The following is a 21,088-nucleotide window of genomic DNA, read 5'->3' as shown; positions in this document are numbered from 1 at the left end:
GAACTTTATGGTTCAAGAATCATTTTGATGTATGTTCTTGCTTTTTCATGGTTGGATAATGATTCTTGCTGCCATTTTTGTTGGATCACATGGTTAGGGTTTGATATTTTCCAAGGGAAAGAGGAGAAGGAAGAAAGGCTAACACTTTTGGAACAAGGTAGTAAGTTAAACCTAGCTACTACCACTAACTGGCATTGTTGATTATTGTATGGTTAATTACTATTATTGTGGTTGAGCTTTCTTGATTGTTATATGGCTGCTCTTTATAATATCTTGCTTTGGCCTTTGCATGTTTGAGTTGCCAAATGATAAGCATGTTAGTTCACCAATAGTGGCTAATATGATCATGCATAATAATGATGCTTGCTTGGTGTTATAGTTGGTTAATTTGCTACTAGGATTTTCAAAAATCTCATCCCCCAAAAATAATGTAACATTTTAGGACCTGAATCCTCCAAGGGAAAGCTACAGATTGAAGGTTGATTTGTGGAGTTTAGCCACAAAATTTCGTGATAATATTTTGGTCATGTACATATTAAACTAACAGTGTTGGAAGCACACTGACCCTGACCGGTTCACGTGACTTTTTGATTATGGTCCCGAACGTGTTAAATTGTGAAATTTGGTATGATGAAAGATGACATCCGAAGCTTGAAATGGATAGCTAATATGTTAAAAATGGCCTAGTATACGATTTATAATGATTTTTCAAAGTTAATGGTCAGAATCTGGACATCAGGGTTTTTGGCAAATGGACAGTGTTGTTTTCTCAAAAACCTGACACTTTCTCATAAATAATTGGACAATGAGATTATTGTTCCTTGAAAGAGGACTTAAATAGCTTTAAGTATAATTTTGAACCATCCCAATTGGATTTTTGTAGAATAAGTTATGAATTTTTGAAGTTGGGCCAGAAAAACTGGATTTTTACCCGATGAACAGTAAAAATCCGAAAATTAGCATTTTTATGATAAAAAGTGAGTCCAAGACTATCCAATGTGGTCAAAAATGATTTTGAAAGGAACCTAAGTCAATATTATAGTAAGGTGTGACACTTGTGCTGCCATCAAGGTTGTGCACGGTAATGTCTACGATTATGTTGATAATTACTATAAAAAGTCATCAAAGAAAAGATTTATGCTCGCAGTATGATTCCTGTGGTGACAACAGACATGCCTCCCCCAAATGATTACTATAGGATAGGAAATGTCAGTGAGCAAATTTTCTTGCTACCTCCCATTACATCTCGACCACCAGGAGGGCCAAAAGTAAACAGGGATGAATTACAGTTCAAGAACAAACGGATATACCTATGTGAAAGATGCTACCAACCTGGACACACAAGGAGGAATTGTAGAAATCCTAACCCATAATGAAGTTTCGAGTACAGTAGGGATGTGTCTTTTTTTGGTGTACATAGTTGTATGCTCCACCCTTATCAACTTTTTTGGGACTGGGGTTGTAGTTAGGAGCTAGGTGGAGACATTTTTTTGTAAGTAAGGTGATAGAAATGTTAGTGACAAGGGAGCATTAAGTGTGGCCAGCATCTTAATGTGCACTTATCATTGAATACATGAAAGGAAGTTACTGTTATGGAGATGTTATCTTTTGTTAATGGCGAATTAGCTGTTGTCATTTTCAAATATGTTTTGGTTATTGGTAGGGATGTAATCAGCATAAGCTGACAGTTTATGTTAAACTGATGTTGTGTATGAATATCAGGTTATGCTTGTCATATTCAGATCACTTGTTGTCATTTTCAAATATGTTTTGGTCATTGGCAAGGCTGTAATCAGCATAAGCTGACAATTTATGTTAAATTGATGTTGTGTATGAATATCAGGTTATGCTTGTCATTTTTGTTGTCATATTCGGATCACCTGTCATCATTTTCAAATATGTTCTAGTCATTGGCAGGGAGATAATCAACATAAGCTAACAGTTTATGTTAAACTGATGTTGTGTATGAATATCAGGTTATGCTTGTCATTTTCGTTGTTATATTCACATTACCTGTTGTCATTTTCAGTTATAAACCATCAAGACATATTGAAGTCAAATTGAGTGACTTGAACAAGAAATGGAAACCAATAACACATATCCAATAGGCCTAATGTCATCATCTGTTTTGGTGTAGTTAAACTCAGATTCATTAATGTCACTAAGGAATAAATTGGCCCCATGCATCTCAACATTCATAAATTTATGGACACCAATCTCTATGAAGCATAAGAATATGTTAATTTTGGGTTAGCCTACCATGCACATTACATACAGTAATCTAACAGAGGACTAGTGAATTATAAGCCTAACATCGAGACACCTAGGACAGACATCTTCTCTTGGACTTTCTGCTCTTGGTTGGTTGTGGTTGTCGAATAAGAGCCAATGCCTTGTCATGTTTTTCATTCATTTCATGATTCACCAACCACCATGTCAGATCACGACAAAAGCCAGCAACTTCTTCCTCTGTGTAGGTAAGGGTCACACCAGGTTCCTATCTTCTCAGCCACATCATACAGTGCACCCCACAATCTCTCTTGTGGACACAACAATATCAACACAGTTAGTTAATGCCTTTGACATGTTCATTTACCACACAGAATTTGAATTTGACAAGATTGACAGGTTATTCTGCTGGGGAACTTCTGCAAATATCATTGGAGACATTGGCTTTTTCCTAACCAGTCCTGGCTTGACCATGTCCAATATAATATTGAACCTTTTCCTCTCCAAAAAGATTCAGGTGTGGTTCACCATGTTTCAGGACTAACATAGAAAGTTAAATGCTTTTACATGTTCAAAAACTAGGGTAAACACAATGAGTTTTTTCTTACACATTCATCCACAGCCATTTCAAGTGGGTCCTTGATGACAACCTTCTTCTTCTTCTTTCTCTCCTTAGTTCGAATTGGTCACCCATGGAGTCTAATATGTGGAAATCCAATGTGCTCAGCTGAATGGCAACGCAAAACCAGTGTTGGCCAACAAGAGCAAGACCAATTATGAAATCACATTTAGCCAAGTTGTAGCCAACGAACTCAGGAAGAAAGAGCTTCTTATATTTTTGGACTTTCCAGGCTGGGTCATGTGCCATCATGTTCTGCATGACATGAAATTGTTAATCCATTAACAGAGAACAAGTCATTTCCAGTTCCATTGTTGTCATTGGCATTTCCATTCGGAATTAAGCAATCTCACCATGAAATTCGCACCGAAGATGTGACTCTACCTTGGCCCCAATTCTGCCTTTATGTCCTCCATCACTGCCTTGCACACCAAATTAAGCACCTACAGAGGACAAGTGAAAATGTCATTCTGACACAATATTCTCACCAAACATTATCAAACATAAGCATGGGTACAGAGACAGAGCATTCTAAAATACCCTATTATTTACTCTGTTCACTCCACCCAGGGAAAACAGCTGTTGTCGGTCTATATCTTCATCAAACATTTTGATGACAGTCCTGTAAAAATTGTTAGATGTCAGTGACAAAGTTTGGTGTTGGGGACATCATCACTTGTCATCCCTATATAGTTTATTGTGATTTTCAATTCTATTGCTGTCTTTGTCAGTACACACCTTGTCATTTAAAACCAAAGGCTAACCAAGTATATACTTACATCTTCCCCTCTTCCTCTGCCTTGGGTCTACGGGATATGAAAGTAAAAAAAATGTCCCTTTCCTCCTTTGGCTTCTTTGTCCTCAGAGCTGCCTTGAACTCCATCCACGGAGATTTAATTGTGGAACTCTTTGCCCTTGTTGACCTCCTCAGCCTAGTGGATTTTTCAGGTCCTGCTTCCTCCCCACTATCACTACTGTCCCATTCACGATCCAACTGCAAAGGAACATTAGTAGGGGTTGCAGTCTTTGCATGTGTGTCTTCCTCACCCTCATCATTTGAATCCTCAACCTCCTTATCATCATCTTCCGCATCTTCAACCACATAATCATGATTGGTTTCCATGTCATCGTGGTCATCTTCCTCCTCCTCAACCACATGACCTCCTTCCCTGTCATCACGGTCATCTTCCTCCTCATCCTCATCATCATCATCATCACCTCCATGACCATCACAGTCACCCTCATCTTCCACCTCCTCAACTGTGTAATCATGACCTCCCTCCCTGTCATGAAGGTCATCTTCTTCTTCATCCTAATCCTTCTCATCATCTCCTTTGCTGGTTTCATCCTTATCAAGTTCCTTATCTCTGCTTCCCGTTGCAACCTCTCTTGCAATCTCCTCCACCACTCGGTTAACGTCTTCAGCTTCTTCAGCAACGTTACTACCTGCGTCACCAACTGTTTCACCCCCTTCTTTAACAGTGGCCTTCTCATTCCCCACTCCTTTTACTTTGGCATTCAATCCAATCTGCACTTTCATTAGCTCATCATCAAGAGCCTTTATTAATGTCCTCTAGCTTTCTTCAAGCTTCTTAATGAAACGAGCCCTCAACTCCTTCAAAGCCTGCATACACAGTAAATGAAGATATCAAAAAAGTTCATCAATGTTATCCAATGCCAGTATCTCACTGGTCATTTGCAAATAAAGTCTTGTCATCTCAAGTATCAACCTTGCTAATAGACTTATTTAGGCTCAGGTCAGGTAAATTTTCTAAATTCCCACATACCAAATCTAAAGACTGCAGAATTGGACTGTCATCATGTCCTGCTGAGTAAACCTCACCGCCACTGCTTCCATGCAATATTCCCATGCTGCTACCTCTCTCTTTCTCCACCCTCTCCTTTATCTTCTCCTTGGTCCAGTATTCAATGGGGCTCGTTGAACCCCAGTCAACAAACAATGTAGGGAATTGAAAGACGACGCGCAGCGGAAAAACTTAAAAATTTTAAAACTTTCAATCCCTTGCCCGGATCTACCGATCGCGTTTAAGTCAGGTAGTAAGAAGTATTACCTTCGGTGTTCGGTTTCCGAGTGGCTCGGTGATTCCGCCGTTCAGGATGCCTCTGCTCGCCTCCTTTATCGTTCGAAGTCGACAACTCCGGTCGGCTTCCTCTACCGGTATCCACACGAATAGCTCTCCGGTTACAGACGGCTTGCTAGCGCCCTTTTGTCCGTCTAGGGTTTTCAGAGAATCCGTCCACTCTTATCTCTCTTAGGCCGTCTCTTATCTGTTGGTACTCTCACGCTTAAAACCCTAGCTCCTCATATCAAATATATAGGATGCTATAGGTTTAATGAATAATATTTAATTTCAAAATTAACTCTAAATTAATTCCGAAATTAATACAATATCAAATATTGCCTAATCAGATAATAGAACAATTAAATAAATATGGTTTAAATTAAATCCGTCTCACAGATTTAATTCACCTATTTATTTAATAAAGAGATGACGGAATTAATTTATATATATTTAATTTATCCTTATAAATTAAATCTAACAATTAATATCTCTTATATTTATATAATATATATATATATATACACGTCCACCCTATATTATTCATTGAATCTGGACATATCTTAGATTCAATGAATCTGGATATCATAACTCGTGTTGGGCTATTTTGTGTGCGACCCTGTAGGCCCATATGAAGTTGGTAGTGGGCCATTAACTATAATAACTCACAAATCGTAAGCGGTCTCTAGCAAGACATCACGACTACCCAAATCATATGAGGATCGTTGAACGATGTAACCTTTCATACAACCATATCACGTCCCTTTTGTCACACGACATTTTGGTCATGGATGAGGCATGGAGAACGTCATCCTCCTATTCATGACCGTTACTTTCTCGATCCCTGAGTAGTCTGAGTATAGAAACGGAACTACCTTTCCATTATAGTATGGCCATACATTTCTCAGACTCACTCATCGAGGGGCCCAGTAATGTCTCTCTATGAATGTAAGGGACAAATTCCATCTTGACCATTCACATTCCTCCGCATGAAAAAAACCACTAAGCCTGAACATAGTCTTTATGATCACTCGGTCAAAAGTGACTTTTGACTAGGTCAAAGCTAAGCGTTTCTCATGTATGAATCCATGATGATCTCAGGTCAAAGGGCACAGTGACATGGTTTGTATATGATAGAAGCTTATGACTTAACCCATGCAGCTCTCTCATAGTGGGTCGGTCCAACACCTTGTACTCTTACATGTGCCTATGACTTTAATTTATATCTCTATATATCTTTAAAGTCATACTGGTCTTATTTCATCTTTGCTCCCACATAGATGACCGACCAGGGACATTTAGGATAAACTATGAGTTATCCAAGGATAGTCATCACAGTAAACATGCAAATAATATGATAACATAATTAATAAATTCATAAATTAACAATGTTCAAAACATAATGATTGGCCCTTAGGGCACAATTTCCAACAAACAATTCTAGCAGGAAACGCTTGGCAAAATATAGCTGCAAAACCAAATAAATATAGGTCACACTTCTCCAACAATAACATAAAACAAAATTATAGTGACTAGTAAAAATATTGACTTACCAACAGCAAATAGAGACAGCCTCCAACATTACAAGTTCCTTTCTTCTTCTTATTCTTTGTCATCTTTACAAAATCTCCCATTTCCTTCTATAGATTCTCGATTATGTATGTTGACCAATTATACTTCCCAAACCCATCCATCGTGTGACGCATCAGTTTCAACAAACTTAAATGTACAGTTGTGCTTGACCCAGGACATAAAAAAGCTCCAACTGTATAAAGCATAAATAGCAACTCAAAATTGTCATTTTCTGTCCCAGATAATATCCTCTCTAGTATTTGGGTAAATAGAACCTTCCAATATGTCTCCTTTAACCTCTTATATGTCGGGTCATCCTCACCAACATCAGATTTCACTTCCTCCCCACTGTCAGGTACACCTAGAAACTCATGAGCATCTTTTGCTTCAATTGCCTGCCCTTGCCCCCTAATGGTAAAAAAATGCATTGGTGGGTCATAGCATCTCAACAATAACACAAGTAGATCACGTGGAAGATGCTTCACATTCACATTAAGCAAGTTCCCAAATCTCATCCTCTCAACTTTCTGCCTTAACTGCCTGTTCTTCTTCACATACTCAACCAATGATAAAAATCTGGGCAATGAGCACCGGGTGTACAAGGGAACATCATACTTCTTCTTCTCATCTTTCTCTGCTTGGTTTTCTTTGCCCTTTCATTATACCTATGTTTCTCTTCATCACTCAGCGCCATCCATGCCTTCCCAACTTCAATTTTTTCTTCTCTTGCATTTTTACACTTCTCCCCTCGTTTTGTCATATACTCCCTTCTGAACAACGCAAGCCCACTGTGTACTCCTTTGCTCGTGGACCCTTCCCCTTCTTCCAACACCATCTCGTATAGTTCTACAAAGTCATCAAGGTACCATCATTAAGTCATAATTGTTATACATATACTAAATATCTAGTTCTTTCCAGATTCGTTATGGTCATTTCCAGTTCCTTCATTGTCATTTACAATATGGCCATTACAGACTGATAGTAAGGATGCTACTATGAATATGGTCATTTCCAGTTAATTTATTGTCATTACCAATATGCCCATTACAGACTGACAGTAAGGTCATTACTATGAATATGGTCATTTCCAATTAATTCATTATCATTACCAACATGGCCATTGCAGTCTGACAGTAAGGTCATTACTATGAATATGGTTATTTCAAGTTCTTTCATAGTCATTTACCAGTATGTTATTGTCATTTCCAATTTGTTCATATAATCTTTCCAGTCAATGAGACAGTAAGGTCATTACTATGAATATGGCCATTTTAGGTTCCTTCATAGTCATTTATTATATGTTATTGTCATTTCCAGTTCGTTCATATAATCTTTCCAATCAATTAGACAGTAGGGTCATTACTATGAATATGGTCATTTTAGGTTCCTTCATAGTCATTTACCAGTATGTTATTGTCATTTCCAGTTCATTCATATAATCTTTCCAGTCAATCAGACAATTTTCCTACTAATTTGAAAACCCATTTTTCCCTAACATCACAGTTCTCAACTTTGTTATAAAAAACAAAGAGCTTGCCACAGAGACTCAGCATAAACCCTTAATCGCCATTCCTGTCATTCACAAACTTCATCATGTCATATTTAAATATTGCCCAATCATTGCTTCCCAGACTCACCCAGAAACGTCGACCACAGCACGAAACTTAAATGTCTAAACTTAACTCGGTGAAATGTCACTGATGCTTGTTAACTGCAATGGTGAATCACCGCGCGCCAACCTTCGTCCTTCCACATAATCAGTCAGACGCGGCCACGTTCACCCTTCAAACAGCACACCATTCCACTTCGAACTCCTCTGCTCTCTTACTCACACACTATTTCGGGGTTGTCAACTGTCCAACTTGCCGGCGTTTTTAGGGCAACAATGGGGATGGTGGAAGCGAGAAACTGGGAAGCACGAGTGGGCAGTGCACGAGTGGCAGTTTGCGCCTCTCTCTCCGCTTTCAAACTCCAACTGACAGAAGGGCTTTTTGGTAATTGTTCAACATTTGCATAATCTCAAATCAAGCAACACTTCCCTATTTGGTAATACATTTACTTAGCTTCTTGTTTTGGCATTTCTCGTTTTGAGGCTTCTTTATGTGTTATTTTTTTTTTTTTTTGCCAACGGCAATAAAGACCGTGGAATCAACTTAAAAGTCGCTTTCCTTTGCGCGTTCCTTTTGCAATACCTGCCCCGCTATCCCGTCACTTGTTTTTGGGTCAAGTTCGCGTGCAGTTTGATATTTTATTAGCAGGATCGCGTCGTCGTGGAAGAGGAAAGAGATAACGCCACTGCGAACACAATGTGGCCGTTCAGCAGAAGAGGGCCTTCTGGCTTTTCATCGTCTTCCACGGCGGAGCAAGTTACTGAAGGAATCAATGGGAGTGGCCTCACTGCAATTGTCACAGGTAATCATTATATTTACTTTTGCCGGAACTGGGATTCTTCCTCCCTTTTTGGTTTTTAATTTTTATTTTCAAAATTTACTGCTCCTTATTTTCATCCTGAATCGATACAGAGGGTATTACTTTGGGCTTTTTTCTTTTTCATCCCGCGATTTGTAATCGATACAGAGGCCTGACTGTCACAGTGATTTCAATTTTTGGAAGAGAATGGAAACGCAAATCTTCTTCGTTCTTACTTGGCTTCTTCCTATAGTGCTGTCTCATTGTCTATATAACCCAACGCTCCAGAACTGGCCAACTCTTTGAACACCAAATTCTTGTTGATGCTGCTCATGCGATTCATGCCTTTTCATAAAATCCACATTTCGTCGCGTATGGGTATTGAGGAGTGTAGTATACAAGAGTCTGGCATCAAATTTTTCTTTTTCATCCCGCGATTTGTAATCGATACAGAGGCCTGACTGTCACAGTGCTATTTCAATTTTTGGAAGAGAATGGAAACGCAAATCTTCTTCGTTCTTACTTGGCTTCTTCCTATAGTGCTGTCTCATTGTCTATATAACCCAACGCTCCAGAACTGGCCAACTCTTTGAACACCAAATTCTTGTTGATGCTGCTCATGCGATTCATGCCTTTTCATAAAATCCACATTTCGTCGCGTATGGGTATTGAGGAGTGTAGTATACAAGAGTCTGGCATCAAATTTAAACAGGCCTTCTTTTCTATGAGAAAAAAATCTTTGAGGACTCACATGCCAGTGCTTTTGAGGTACTTTCTAAACTGACAATGACTAGGGCTCTGGGAGTTGATTCATTATGATTTAGCACGTGTATATTGCTTGTTTAGAACCGAGTGAATACAGCAACAGTAGTCAGAATGCTTGCTTGGGCATAACCTGATCCCCACCCGTTTTAATCATCTGGTGATGGCAGTGAATTTAGAGTTCACATGGATGTGGAAATCTCTGGATGTTAAGAATTGCTGACAGTTTCTATTCACATATCATAAACTCAGAAATCATTTTTTATTTATTTTCTTCTTGATTTTTTCATGCATGCTACTTTGAGTTCTTGCTATCAAGTGGGTGCATGTTTTCAAGCCACACGTGTCCATTGATTGCATATTTGCTGCTGCTTGTGGACATTCCGATAATATTAACAGGAGCATCCAGTGGCATTGGGACAGAGACTACACGTGTTCTTGCTTTGCGTGGTGTCCATGTGATTATGGCTGTGAGGAATATGGTTGCTGCTAAAAATGTCAAAGAAGCCATAATTAAGGAGAGACCCACAGCTCAAGTTGATGCCATGGAGTTAGATCTTAGTTCAATGGCATCTGTCCGGAAATTTGCAGCAGAATATAACTCCTCTGGTCTTCCATTGAACATCCTCGTGTAAGAAAACAAAATGGGCTGCATTGACAAAATTTATAATTCATGGCCTGTGTATCTGTAATAGATGTTTTTAATATAGTTTTCATTCTTTGAATGGAAATATTCTAATGTCTGGTTGTTTGTTGTAATTATAAGGAACAATGCAGGAATTATGGCTACCCCTTTCATGCTGTCCAATGACAATATTGAACTACAGTTTGCCACGAATTACTTGGGTACGTGAGAAACCCTTCCCTTTTCTTTGTTGTTAGCATTGATTATCTGACACTTTTTTGGTTTAAAATGTAACTATTGTTCAAAATTGCGTTGGACATTTGAGAAATAATATGCTAATGCTTCCAAATCATAATTTTTTCTCCTCAAGTTTTCCAGTCTGTGGGATAAGCGAATAACATGGAAAGGGGTCTGAAAACAGTCTAAGGGCATGTGATTTATTTCCCTCTGATTCAGATTATTAGAAAGTTAAGAAAGAGGTGATTGCTGCTATAGCAGCAAAGTCAACGAAACTTCTGTCTTGTCCCTTTCTTTTGATGTTTTGAATACATGAAATCTATGTGTATTTTTTCTGCATCAATAGTCTATCTCAACTAGTATAATGGGGTTATGTTTCTTCTGCATGTCAAAAATTTACTTTACATTCACGAAGATGCAAAGTTAGAATATTTGGAACTCATCTTAATTCAGATGTTTTGAATTTCGTATAATTTCACAGGTCATTTTCTTTTGACAAAGCTTTTGTTGGATACCATGAAGAAAACCGCAACTAAAAGCAAGAAGCAAGGAAGAATTGTTAATGTGTCTTCAGAGGCCCACCGATTTGCTTACCGTGAAGGAATTCGTTTCGATAAAATCAATGATCAGTCAAGGTAACAAATAAAAATTCCTAGGAGTGATAAATTATGCTTGATTTTGGTTTATGATTGGTGTGGCAATTCGGATCTAGATTTTTTTTTTTTTTTTAATTTCTCACATAGAATGAAAGTTCATATGATTGTTTATCTTGATTGACTGAGCAAATATTCACCCTGTATGAAGGTGCATAATATTTGTCATCCCTATATGTAGCAGCTGATAATCTTACCGAAGATATCTGATTAGATTCTCTATACAGGATATATGCTGATAAAACATATTCAGACTATGGATACTGTTGTACTTGTGCACACCTTAGTTGCATAGAGAATTGAATATTATCTGTTGAATGGAAAGGTGCAAATGTATATGGCGTTGATGTCTGATTGCCTGTGTGCAGTTATAGCAGTTGGTTGGCATATGGGCAATCAAAGCTTGCAAATATCTTACATGCCAATGAACTCGCAAGACGTTTTAAGGTATGCTGACAGCAGGCTCAGCTTGTGCAATTACGTATTTTGATATTTTGGGGAAATAGTTTATCAGTAGATTTCCTTGCTTATATTTTGATATTGCTTAAGACCAGCAGATTTAGAACCAACTGTTTCTGCTACCTCATTCGCTATGTTCTTTGTTTTCTGTGGAATTGAAATTTTTGAGGGCTACTAATGTCACATTTATTTATTTATTTATTTTGGAAGAAGTTTTTAGGGAAAATGACAAAAAAGTTATACTTAAAATTGGAAATCCCCAACTAGTCACTTGAACAATGAAAATTCCTTTTTAATCATATATGACCAATTAGGGATTTTTGTGTTCACTTAAATGACCATACTGCCTCAAGTAATTTTAAAAGAAAGAAAGAGAAGCAAGCACGGGTTAACAACTCCTTTAACGCGATTAACAATTTCTTTAACGTTATCAACAACTTTGTTATCGCTTTTAACAACAGGCTTTTTAGGGAATTAAAAAAGTGTCACTTATACAACTTCAGTGACACTGTTAACAAGGCGTGAATGATGTTAACAACTCGCGCAATGCCATTAACTACATGATCTGGGAGCTTCTTACACTTGGAGGAATTAGTCATGGCATCAGGAATGGGGAATTTTTCAGCTTCTGTAATGCGGTTAACAAGATCTTTAACACTATTAACAAATTTGTTATCGTCTTTAACAATAGTCTTTTCAAGAAATTAAAAAAGTGCCACTTTTATAACTTTCCTGGAAAATCTGCTGGTAAAGGTGATAACAAATTTGTTAATAGTGTTAAAAAACTTGTTAACCGTGTTAAAAGTGTTGTTAACCTACACCTGATTCTCGTTCTTTCTTTTAAAAATTATTCAGGGCAATATGGTTGTTTCGGTCAATTTAAAAATCCCTAATTGGTCATATATGATTAAAAAGGAATTTTCATTATTTGGGTGACTATTTGGGGATTTCCAAATTTAAGTATAATTTTTCTGTCATTTTCCCAAGTTTATATCAGTGAACAGTGCCTGTCTTGTGACTGACTGAGACAATCATGGTTATAAGGCCTTTTTGTTTTCATTTTTATTATTATTTGTTACTTTACATCAATCATGGTTCTCTGATTTGCTTCATCACCTGCCTGTGAAGTCTGATATTTATCTTTTCCTTCTTGGTCAGGAAGATGGCGTGGATATTACTGCAAATTCTCTTCATCCCGGAGCAATTGCCACTAATCTTTTCCGTCATAGCAACGTGGTGAATGGTAAATGCTATGTTATCTTCTTCATACAGAATATCATGCATAACTCACTTTTTCTTACTGAGGGCACTGAGCGCAATATGATTCTGTTCTCACATAGTTTCATCTTGAGATCTTTCCAACTAGCTAATTCCCTTTGAATTGAAAAGTTCTGTATCAAAGAAGCTAATTATTTATTGAGAATCAGTTGATAGTGTTTGTTTTCCCAACATTATTTTGGTGAACAATCTTTAAAATGGGGCATGTAATACAATTTAGCTTAGAGGCTGTGTGGGTACTTATCTTAAAATAATTAATTTTGTCCCCATTTTGCTTCAAATGGTAGTCCCAAAAAAAACAGAAAAAGAAAAAAAGAAGAAGAAGAATCTGCCACCACTCAGAAGCTGTTATTTTTTAAAGCTTGGTCAAATACTAAATTCAAAATAATTACTTTTAGATAAATAAGCAGCAGTTAGAAAAATAACAGTGAACAAAGCAGCGCCTTTGTTTGGACCAGCTTGGCCAGACTGGCAAAAGCATTACGGCCAGAGACTGTTTCTTATTTTACGATTTACAGCATCAGCAACATCAACGTAACAGTGTTAAATTTTATATATTTAAGATGAAGATAACAGTTTCTGACTTCATGGGTGTACTTCTTTTTGGTACTTACGCAGGTCTAGCTAATGTGATTGGGAGATTTGTACTTAAAAATGTCCCGCAGGTAAGTTTGCATGATCTTAAATCTAGCACCTTAATACTTATGCCTCCACAGATGGGCAATTTCTCAAAATTCATCCTTGACAGATTTTCATTCTATTTTGGTCCTTCTCAATCCGAGTTCCAAGATATATTCCAACCACTTCATAAATGGACCTCAATTCTGCTAATTTCATTCATATGGCATCATTAACTTCATTGTCACTTGACTCCAACCTTTGATGTAGGGAGCAGCAACAAACTGTTATGTGGCATTGCACCCGCAAGTTGAGGGAGTGAGTGGGAAGTATTTCTCAAATAGTAGTCTGGCAAATCCGACCCCACACGCACAGGACATGGAATTGGCAAAGAAACTCTGGGATTTTAGTATGGACTTGACTAAATAGAACACACCTTTGGTAGTTGTTGACACATGGAACAGGTAAAAGAATAAATACATATGATGCAATTGGATCTATATTATTATAGCTATACGAATCCCAAAAAGATAAAATTGTTCAAAGTTCGAAAGGAGGGATTATCATACCTACAATGCACTAGAATGAATTTCAAGACTGCATTCAACTGAGCTCTGCAATGGTATAGTGTTATAAGCTAAACTGTAAACAAAACTCCAACTTTTTTCATTTGAAAAAGGACTCATGCTTTTTAGTTATGAAACTTTTACTCTTTATTTATTTATTTTTGTGTGTGGGAATTATCTGGTTTTGGCTTGTCTGAGAGGTGGATTTCTACGCATAAGTTTGGATCTTTCAGATTATTAGAACATTCTTGTGGGAGAGTAGTTTGTGTATGGAGCATTCGATAATTTCTCACCCTGGACCCTTGTATACGAGGGAATCTAAACTAGCAATTGAGGGTGAGTTTGTTATGTGTAAGGTCTACGTGTTACACTCTGCAAACAGATAATTAAATATTAGATAATTTGGTGTGTTTAAATACAAAAAGTAAGGTAGTTAACCGTTTTACTGGAATCTAATTATAGGATGTGCTGTACCTGTCATGTAATTCTTGTTCCAATGACTTCAAGATGGGCAACTGTAATAGACGGAAGTGATTAACTTGAAAATATTTATTTAGGTGATTATGCAGATAAAATAGAACTAGATCTGTGAAAATATACTGATAAAAAACATGTAAAAGTAAAATTCTTCTTAAAGATTTTCTATTGAAATTTCCTCTTTTATGTTTATTTTAGTTACAAATGCCTTCCTCCATTTTGAAAGACAATTAGATCCCCTGGCCGATCATATTTACCAGTCGTGCACTCGTGTATTAATATTGCTTTTTAAACTTGGTTAAAGAGGTTGATTAAAACTGTTGCTCTCATTTCAAGTAGGGGAAGGGGCTATTTTGGATGTTGGATTTCGTTTCCATTTTCACCATGCTTTTTGTGCATATAAGAGCTAATAATATTTAAAAGTTACTAATCCTTAATATAATATCTATTTATCGAATCTGTACAGATTGAAAAAAATAATTAAATTAGTTATTTGTCAAAAATATGTGATAATTTTTCCAAAATGCTATCTTGAATTGTTTGGATTGAAATTATTTTTTGATATAAATTCTCCTAATATATGCAATCAATAGGGTTAGTTTGGCTAATTAAGGGAGACCAAATAAATTAGAGTTGTATTTAGGATCAAATTTAATCCTGTGCTAGTTTTTATATTAAAGACCTAAGATGGTATATTTTTTCATGAATGAATAAGTCATTTTTAAAATGAGTCTACTAAAAACGTGAACATTTTTGTGCTGAACAAATTAATGAAAAAAACAACCGCACTTATCGGAAATATTATTTGAAAAATATAAATAGCCCACTAGGAAAGTTTTATCTATTGCTTGCCGTCTTCTCTTTATTGAATGTCTTTTATCGTCTTGCTCATACTTTTATCGTTCAGATTTAATGCAATAGTTGAAATAATAAGAGATAAGGTAAATGATTAATAAATCTTAAGGATGAAAGCTATGGACAATAAAAAAAAATAAAATAAAAACTGAAAGGGAGTAACGTGCAGATTTGCAGATAGGGATTCAGAAGATTATTGTTGAATGTAATCCTCTTACTATTGTGTCCATTTTGACAGATTTTATTGTTCATAACAAGGTCAGGAACAAATTTATTAGTTTCAGAAATTTGGGATATATGGACTGAACATACATATAGGGAGGGAAATTCCAATACTTATTGGTTAGCTAATTGAAGTCGGTCCAAGGACACTGGCTTGCAGTTGCTATGGGAGCCTCTCGTGGGATTACATGATTTACTATACGGAGCTGTATTGAGCCTTACCAGGCCAAGACGAGAAATGATTGATTGGGCATCTCGCCCCATTTTTATATACAAAAAAACAAAACTCGTAAATTGGACCAGGAGAGAATAAAAATTGACCATTATAGTAATACATGTATGCATGCATGTATCATAAGAAATCTCTTTTCCCTTCAAGTCGTTGATTATACGCCAGTTACTTTCAAGGGACGCTGACAGGATGGTTTTGCCGTTGCTTGATATTCTCACAGTCATTGAAGATAAGCTCAAATAAAAAGGGGGTTTAGTCATACAGGTTGTAGAATGAAACAGACATCCTTATCTCAAATTCGTAGTAAAGGCCTAAGGGGGATGAAAGCGAAACCAGTCCATCGGAGAAATTATTATTGGCAGCCTACGAGAGACAAGAAGACAAGAAGAAACAACCCAACACATGTCTGCGCTGTCTTCACACCACAACGGTCCCCCCCGGTAAGCCTACTCAGCCCCATTAGATGAATAACTTTTTGATACTTTTTTTGTTTGTTTTTGTACCTCTTTCTTTCCTTTCTTTCTTGCAAAAAAAAAAATGTTAGATTCGAACCGTGTCAGGCCCCGAATGAGTAACGACTCTTCTAATGTAGCTTCCAACTAATAGTTTTTATACTCCAAAAAAAAATAAAAAACCTCTTTTACCTTAGGTTTAAAGCCATAAATCAATCTGCACCAACCAGCAAATAATGAGAAAAAGAAACTTGGTAGCAACCTTACAGTGGCATATTCATACATCTGGACCATACATCAGATTGTGGCAGATGGATGACAGAATGTGCTACCTGCTGAAGGTTGCTCCCACTGCGACAATAGGAGGGTACAAATATTAGGAGAACAGGGAGGGAAAAGCTGAGGGGAACCCACCTCTAAAATATCAGTATCTGTTATGAAGAACCCCACCAATGCAAAGTATTGCAGGGCATAACAGTAGAAACTCTATCAAATATGATATGCAGCTTCTTAATAATAATTCAATGGGAAAAAAAAAATCCGCATTATTGCACAGGAGATGATACAATAATCCACAGCATAAAATACCTGTACTTTGCTATTTATGTATACTTGAAAGGATCAAATGCCAAATTCTAATGCTCTATCAGAATTTAGAACCCACCGTAGTGGTCCCTACTAACTATGCGCCCCTTGCATTTCACCTAAGGCACTAACTCCTAAAGGATTTTTTTTTTCACAATGGCTATCTCTTTCATCTATTATCCATCTACTCCCATTATCACAAAGGCCGGATGACCTGTTTATGAAACAGTGTCGCTTCAGATTTGCATTTAGTAAGCTAATAATTCAGTAATGAAAACTCATTTAGCCTTGAAACCATTCTTGGTCAACGATGTGGCAAGATGTTGCAAAAGATCATCCGCAGCTGATTTATGACTGTAGCATTGGAAAGAAAGCCCAACTGTTACTTGATCTACCTTCCTTCCCATCAACCTTCTTGTTAACCCACCACTCAGAGCCATTGGAAGGATTACCAGAAACATCACACTTTGTGTTGTCAAAATTGAATTCTTTGGAAGAAGTAACAGAATGGTGCTTCTGACAGCAGTGCTCCCCTTCTCCAGGAGCTTTGTTGTCAGGCACATCATTTGAAGTCTTCCCTGAACATATATCACAATTGACGGTATCCTTTTGCATTTTTTCTGCATTAGAAGGGCCCTCAGTCAATATACCCTGTGAAGACACTGACATGTTTCGAAGCAATACCCCTGGTTTATTGGCAAGACAGCGTGCAACATCTTCCCCAGTTAATTCAAATGAGACTCTGTGGTCAACTAGTGCTGCATTTGCTTGAAATCCATTCTCTGAGTTGCCAAGTGAAGCTACCTTCGAAATCTGATTTTCAACAAAGATGCAGTCTCGAGTAGTTGGCACCATGCCATCAGGTGTCAATGACCCAGAACCCAACCTTGAATCCTGCCCCATACCATCAGGTGTCAAACAACCAGAACTTAGTCGTGACGCCAGCCCAACACCATCAGGTGTCAAAGATCCAGAACCTAGCCTTGAACCTTGCCCAACACCATCTGGGGTCAATGATCCAGATCCAAGCCTTGAATTCCATTTACGAGTAGAGAAGTTTTCAAAGCCCAATATCTTGGGTGCCTCTCCTTTGCGAAACTCAAGAAAAGGGCGTCTATCGGGGAATGGAGTAGATGTTCCAGAAGTTGAAATGGCTGATCCCGGTGATATTAGCTGAGCACCTGGGCTTCCAGGATACTGCTGGTAAGGCTGAAATTCATTATTGGATAATGTAAACTTCTGATTAGCCCTGCTATTTCCATGAGCCCGGTCCAGTGAAGATGCCAACAATTGAGCAAACGGCACCTCAGGGGATGAAGGTGTTGTCAGCTGCACAGACTCAGAAGGGGGAGTGAAAGGAGCAGTCGATGGTTCAGTTGTGAAGTTAGAAAATACTGGTGGTGAAACTAACTGTGTTTCATATGCATAAGGACCAACAGTAAACATGGAAGCAGGTCCACCAGAAGAGTAAGCATTAATTGAAAGGGCAGTGAGAGAGAGTAATCCAGCAGGCGATTGTGTAGCAGATGGAGGATCAGATTGAAGGAAAGATGCAGGAGAAGAGGGAGGCGCAATGAATGGCATTACAATGGCATTTGAAGTATTTGGTGCAGTTGTATCATCTGGGCCTGTTGGTGCAACAGGTTCAGGAACAAGAACGGCATGGCCAATTCGCTTGCTGCTTTTCTGAGATCCAAAACACCAATATAGGCTCCAGCAGCCACCCCAACGTTTTTTCTGCAATTAATTCAAGAAAAAGTAAGAAACCACAAGTTGCTAGGGAGCCAAAACATGACCTTCATCAATCACTGACAATACAATTGTTTCTCACACAAAAAAGAAGAAAGGTAAACTACACTTTTCAACAACACAAAGCCACAAACGTTGATTTTGTCCATTCAAAATATATTTATCTTGAATTTAACAGACTCAATCATTATCTAAACAATCCTGAAATGGTGAGAATCAATGTTTATGAATGAATAATCAAATAAAGATAGTCCAGCTGTTTTGTTCAAGGCAGTACAAATTGCAAAATTCTCTAAATCAAGCATCAATTTGTTTAAATATATTAGTTTGTTATTTAGGTAATTTAATTATACCGACTGCTTAATCCAAAGTAATACTGCACCATTTTGGCAACAATTATCAGTTTAAAAGTTTTTTCTCAAATATTGATTACAGGAGAGATGTCCTTTTTGGTGATGTAACAGAGACGCATTATCAGTTAGAGTAACGACAGACCAGAAACAATAAAGCGACAAATTGGAGATACGACTGAGAGAAACAACAATTTAAGAATGAAACTAAAACTTGCGCCAGCATTGCAGGAACAGTATCAGCCAAACGAACAGAATAAGCATTTGTCGGAAAGTAATAGATTTCTGGTGGCAAATCAACATACACATGCATTTAACAAATCTACTAGTTCTCTTGTACACATTTAAAGGATCCTATCATGCCTACAGGAGAGGGGTTCCATTAAAGCCAAAAGTCATTAGCATATCCATTGTAAATGAAATCAAAGAAATCTCTGCTTTTACTAAGCCTTGACCAATCAATAGAGATATCAATTAAATGCATAAAAGGAATAACATCAGGAAGTTTTAGAAACAAAAGGAATGTGCAGCACCAAGAAAAGCATTGTTTGAGAGCAAAATAACAATCCCTTATATAAATCATTACCTCATTATAATTAATTGTGCAGTCTATACTCAAACAACGCCATTCAGCACTGCTGAACAGTGTAAAGTAAAATAAATTATAAACAGGACTGGAAATTATAGTATTGAAATACATAACAATTTTCCAGATGTCAGTATAAGAGACCCACAAAAAGAAACTATCAAAAAAAAAAAAAAAAGCCCTTAACAAAGCAACTTGATTGCATAACAAAGGTCTGAGAAATGGAGATTTTGCAGGTCGTTTGAGGAACATGGGGCAAAGGTGGAGGTCATGGAAATCATCATCTCAAGGCAAAAATGCTCATAGAAATACTATGCCAAGTCTTTCTTCCTGAAGATTGGTCACTGTCAACAAAATAAGGTTTCATAAAAGCACTATGCCCAGTTGTGAAATGAAAGGTTCAGCAGTCAGATCTTAGTTCACACAGAGAGACAGTACGAGAGCAAGGCTTGGCATATAGCATTCTAAATTAATAGATCTCTAACCCGCCTCATATTTAGTGAAGAACCAAGATGTTGGGCGATCAGCTTCAAAGCGAAATGAAATTATAAGATTCATAATTATATTAGCAAAAAAGGCCCTAGATCCAAAAATTCGATTTCCTTTTTGTCGCAACTTTTTGCCAGCCACAAGGAACAGTGTGAAAATGCTTAAAGTAGTCATCAAAATTTGAACGCCATCACTAGGTAAATTATAACTAGACCTTTAACACTCGGGGAAAAAAAAGGAAGTAATGAAAATAATAAAAGCACGAAACCCAAGATCCCATTTCCCCTCCCTTGAACGCTGTTTTCCCAGTTTCCAAGCAGAACACTCATAAAAAGAGACACGTACCATAAAACTCGCTTTTGCACTAGCACCATACACACGCGAGAGAGACTCACCGGAACGGTTTGGGGTTGAACTCTGGACTCAGCGGTAATGATGGCGGTGGCCGCAGCATTTACAGTCTCTATGCTATTACTAACGCTTCCCATCCTGGATTCAGATGATGAAGCAGGAGCTTGCGCCGGCGACGAGGAGCAGAATTTCAGGTTACCGGAGATTGAGAATCGACAGGAAAGTATTGACTTTCCGGCGAGATTCAATCATGACAAAGAATTCGATCTCAGAATAGAGAATCAGAAAGCGGTAAATTATACGGCTCATGCTTATGCATCGTCCTATTCTCTCTCTCTCTCTCCCCCCCCCCCTCTCACACAGTATCTGTGTGTCTGGGTTCAGCTCCCCTCCAGTTTGTATCCTCCGGTTACCCCCATTTTTGTGCCCAGCTATTGCCACGTCAGTTGAAAAGATAGTTGGGACCCACTTATTATTCAATTCCGTCGTCGTTTCATTCTTTTTAATATTGTCGTTATTTTCATGTTAAATCATGGATTGAAGAACTATTATCACCTTGTATATCTTAGAAGACGGAAGCAACATCGCATTATTGTTTATGCAACCAATTACTAATGTAATTATTGTTTTCT

General features: G+C 37.6%; 2 protein-coding genes and 1 long non-coding RNA gene across 6 annotated transcripts; 1 reads left to right on the top strand and 2 right to left on the bottom strand.

Moving 5' to 3' along the window:
• Positions 1-4,666: 4,666 nt before the first annotated feature.
• LOC114754189 (uncharacterized) lies at positions 4,667-13,995 on the bottom strand. Its single transcript, XR_003741129.1, has 3 exons — positions 13,921-13,995; positions 5,522-5,531; positions 4,667-4,676 (listed from the first exon to the last, which is right to left on the bottom strand). It is a non-coding gene; the product is annotated as an uncharacterized LOC114754189 (long non-coding RNA).
• On the top strand, positions 8,729-14,245 carry LOC114754187 (short-chain dehydrogenase TIC 32, chloroplastic). Its single transcript, XM_028942958.1, has 8 exons — positions 8,729-8,913; positions 10,072-10,303; positions 10,439-10,518; positions 11,016-11,169; positions 11,556-11,634; positions 12,805-12,889; positions 13,543-13,589; positions 13,813-14,245. The coding sequence occupies exons 1-8, from the start codon at positions 8,808-8,810 to the stop codon at positions 13,969-13,971; spliced, it is 942 nt and encodes a 313-aa protein (XP_028798791.1). The 5' UTR covers positions 8,729-8,807; the 3' UTR covers positions 13,972-14,245.
• Positions 14,246-16,856: 2,611 nt separating this feature from the next.
• LOC114754186 (uncharacterized) lies at positions 16,857-20,842 on the bottom strand. Of its 4 annotated transcripts, none has more exons than XM_028942954.1 (3): positions 20,451-20,842; positions 19,617-19,668; positions 16,857-18,668 (listed from the first exon to the last, which is right to left on the bottom strand). In XM_028942954.1, exons 1-3 carry the CDS (start codon positions 20,591-20,593, stop codon positions 17,280-17,282), a joined length of 1,584 nt encoding a protein of 527 aa, XP_028798787.1. In that variant the 5' UTR covers positions 20,594-20,842; the 3' UTR covers positions 16,857-17,279. The 4 variants fall into 4 exon arrangements, with proteins under 4 accessions (XP_028798787.1, XP_028798788.1, XP_028798789.1 ...); XM_028942955.1 differs by having other exon boundaries at positions 20,501-20,842; XM_028942956.1 differs by having other exon boundaries at positions 19,617-19,665; positions 20,501-20,842.
• Positions 20,843-21,088: the final 246 nt, after the last annotated feature.

Source organism: Neltuma alba, unplaced genomic scaffold (genome assembly GCF_004799145.2).
Source record: "Neltuma alba isolate B1F8T4 unplaced genomic scaffold, ASM479914v2 tig00010097_pilon, whole genome shotgun sequence".
NCBI classification, from domain to species: domain Eukaryota; kingdom Viridiplantae; phylum Streptophyta; class Magnoliopsida; order Fabales; family Fabaceae; genus Neltuma; species Neltuma alba.
Note: the sequence above shows the minus strand (reverse complement) of the source record. Positions and strands in the feature narration are given on the sequence as shown.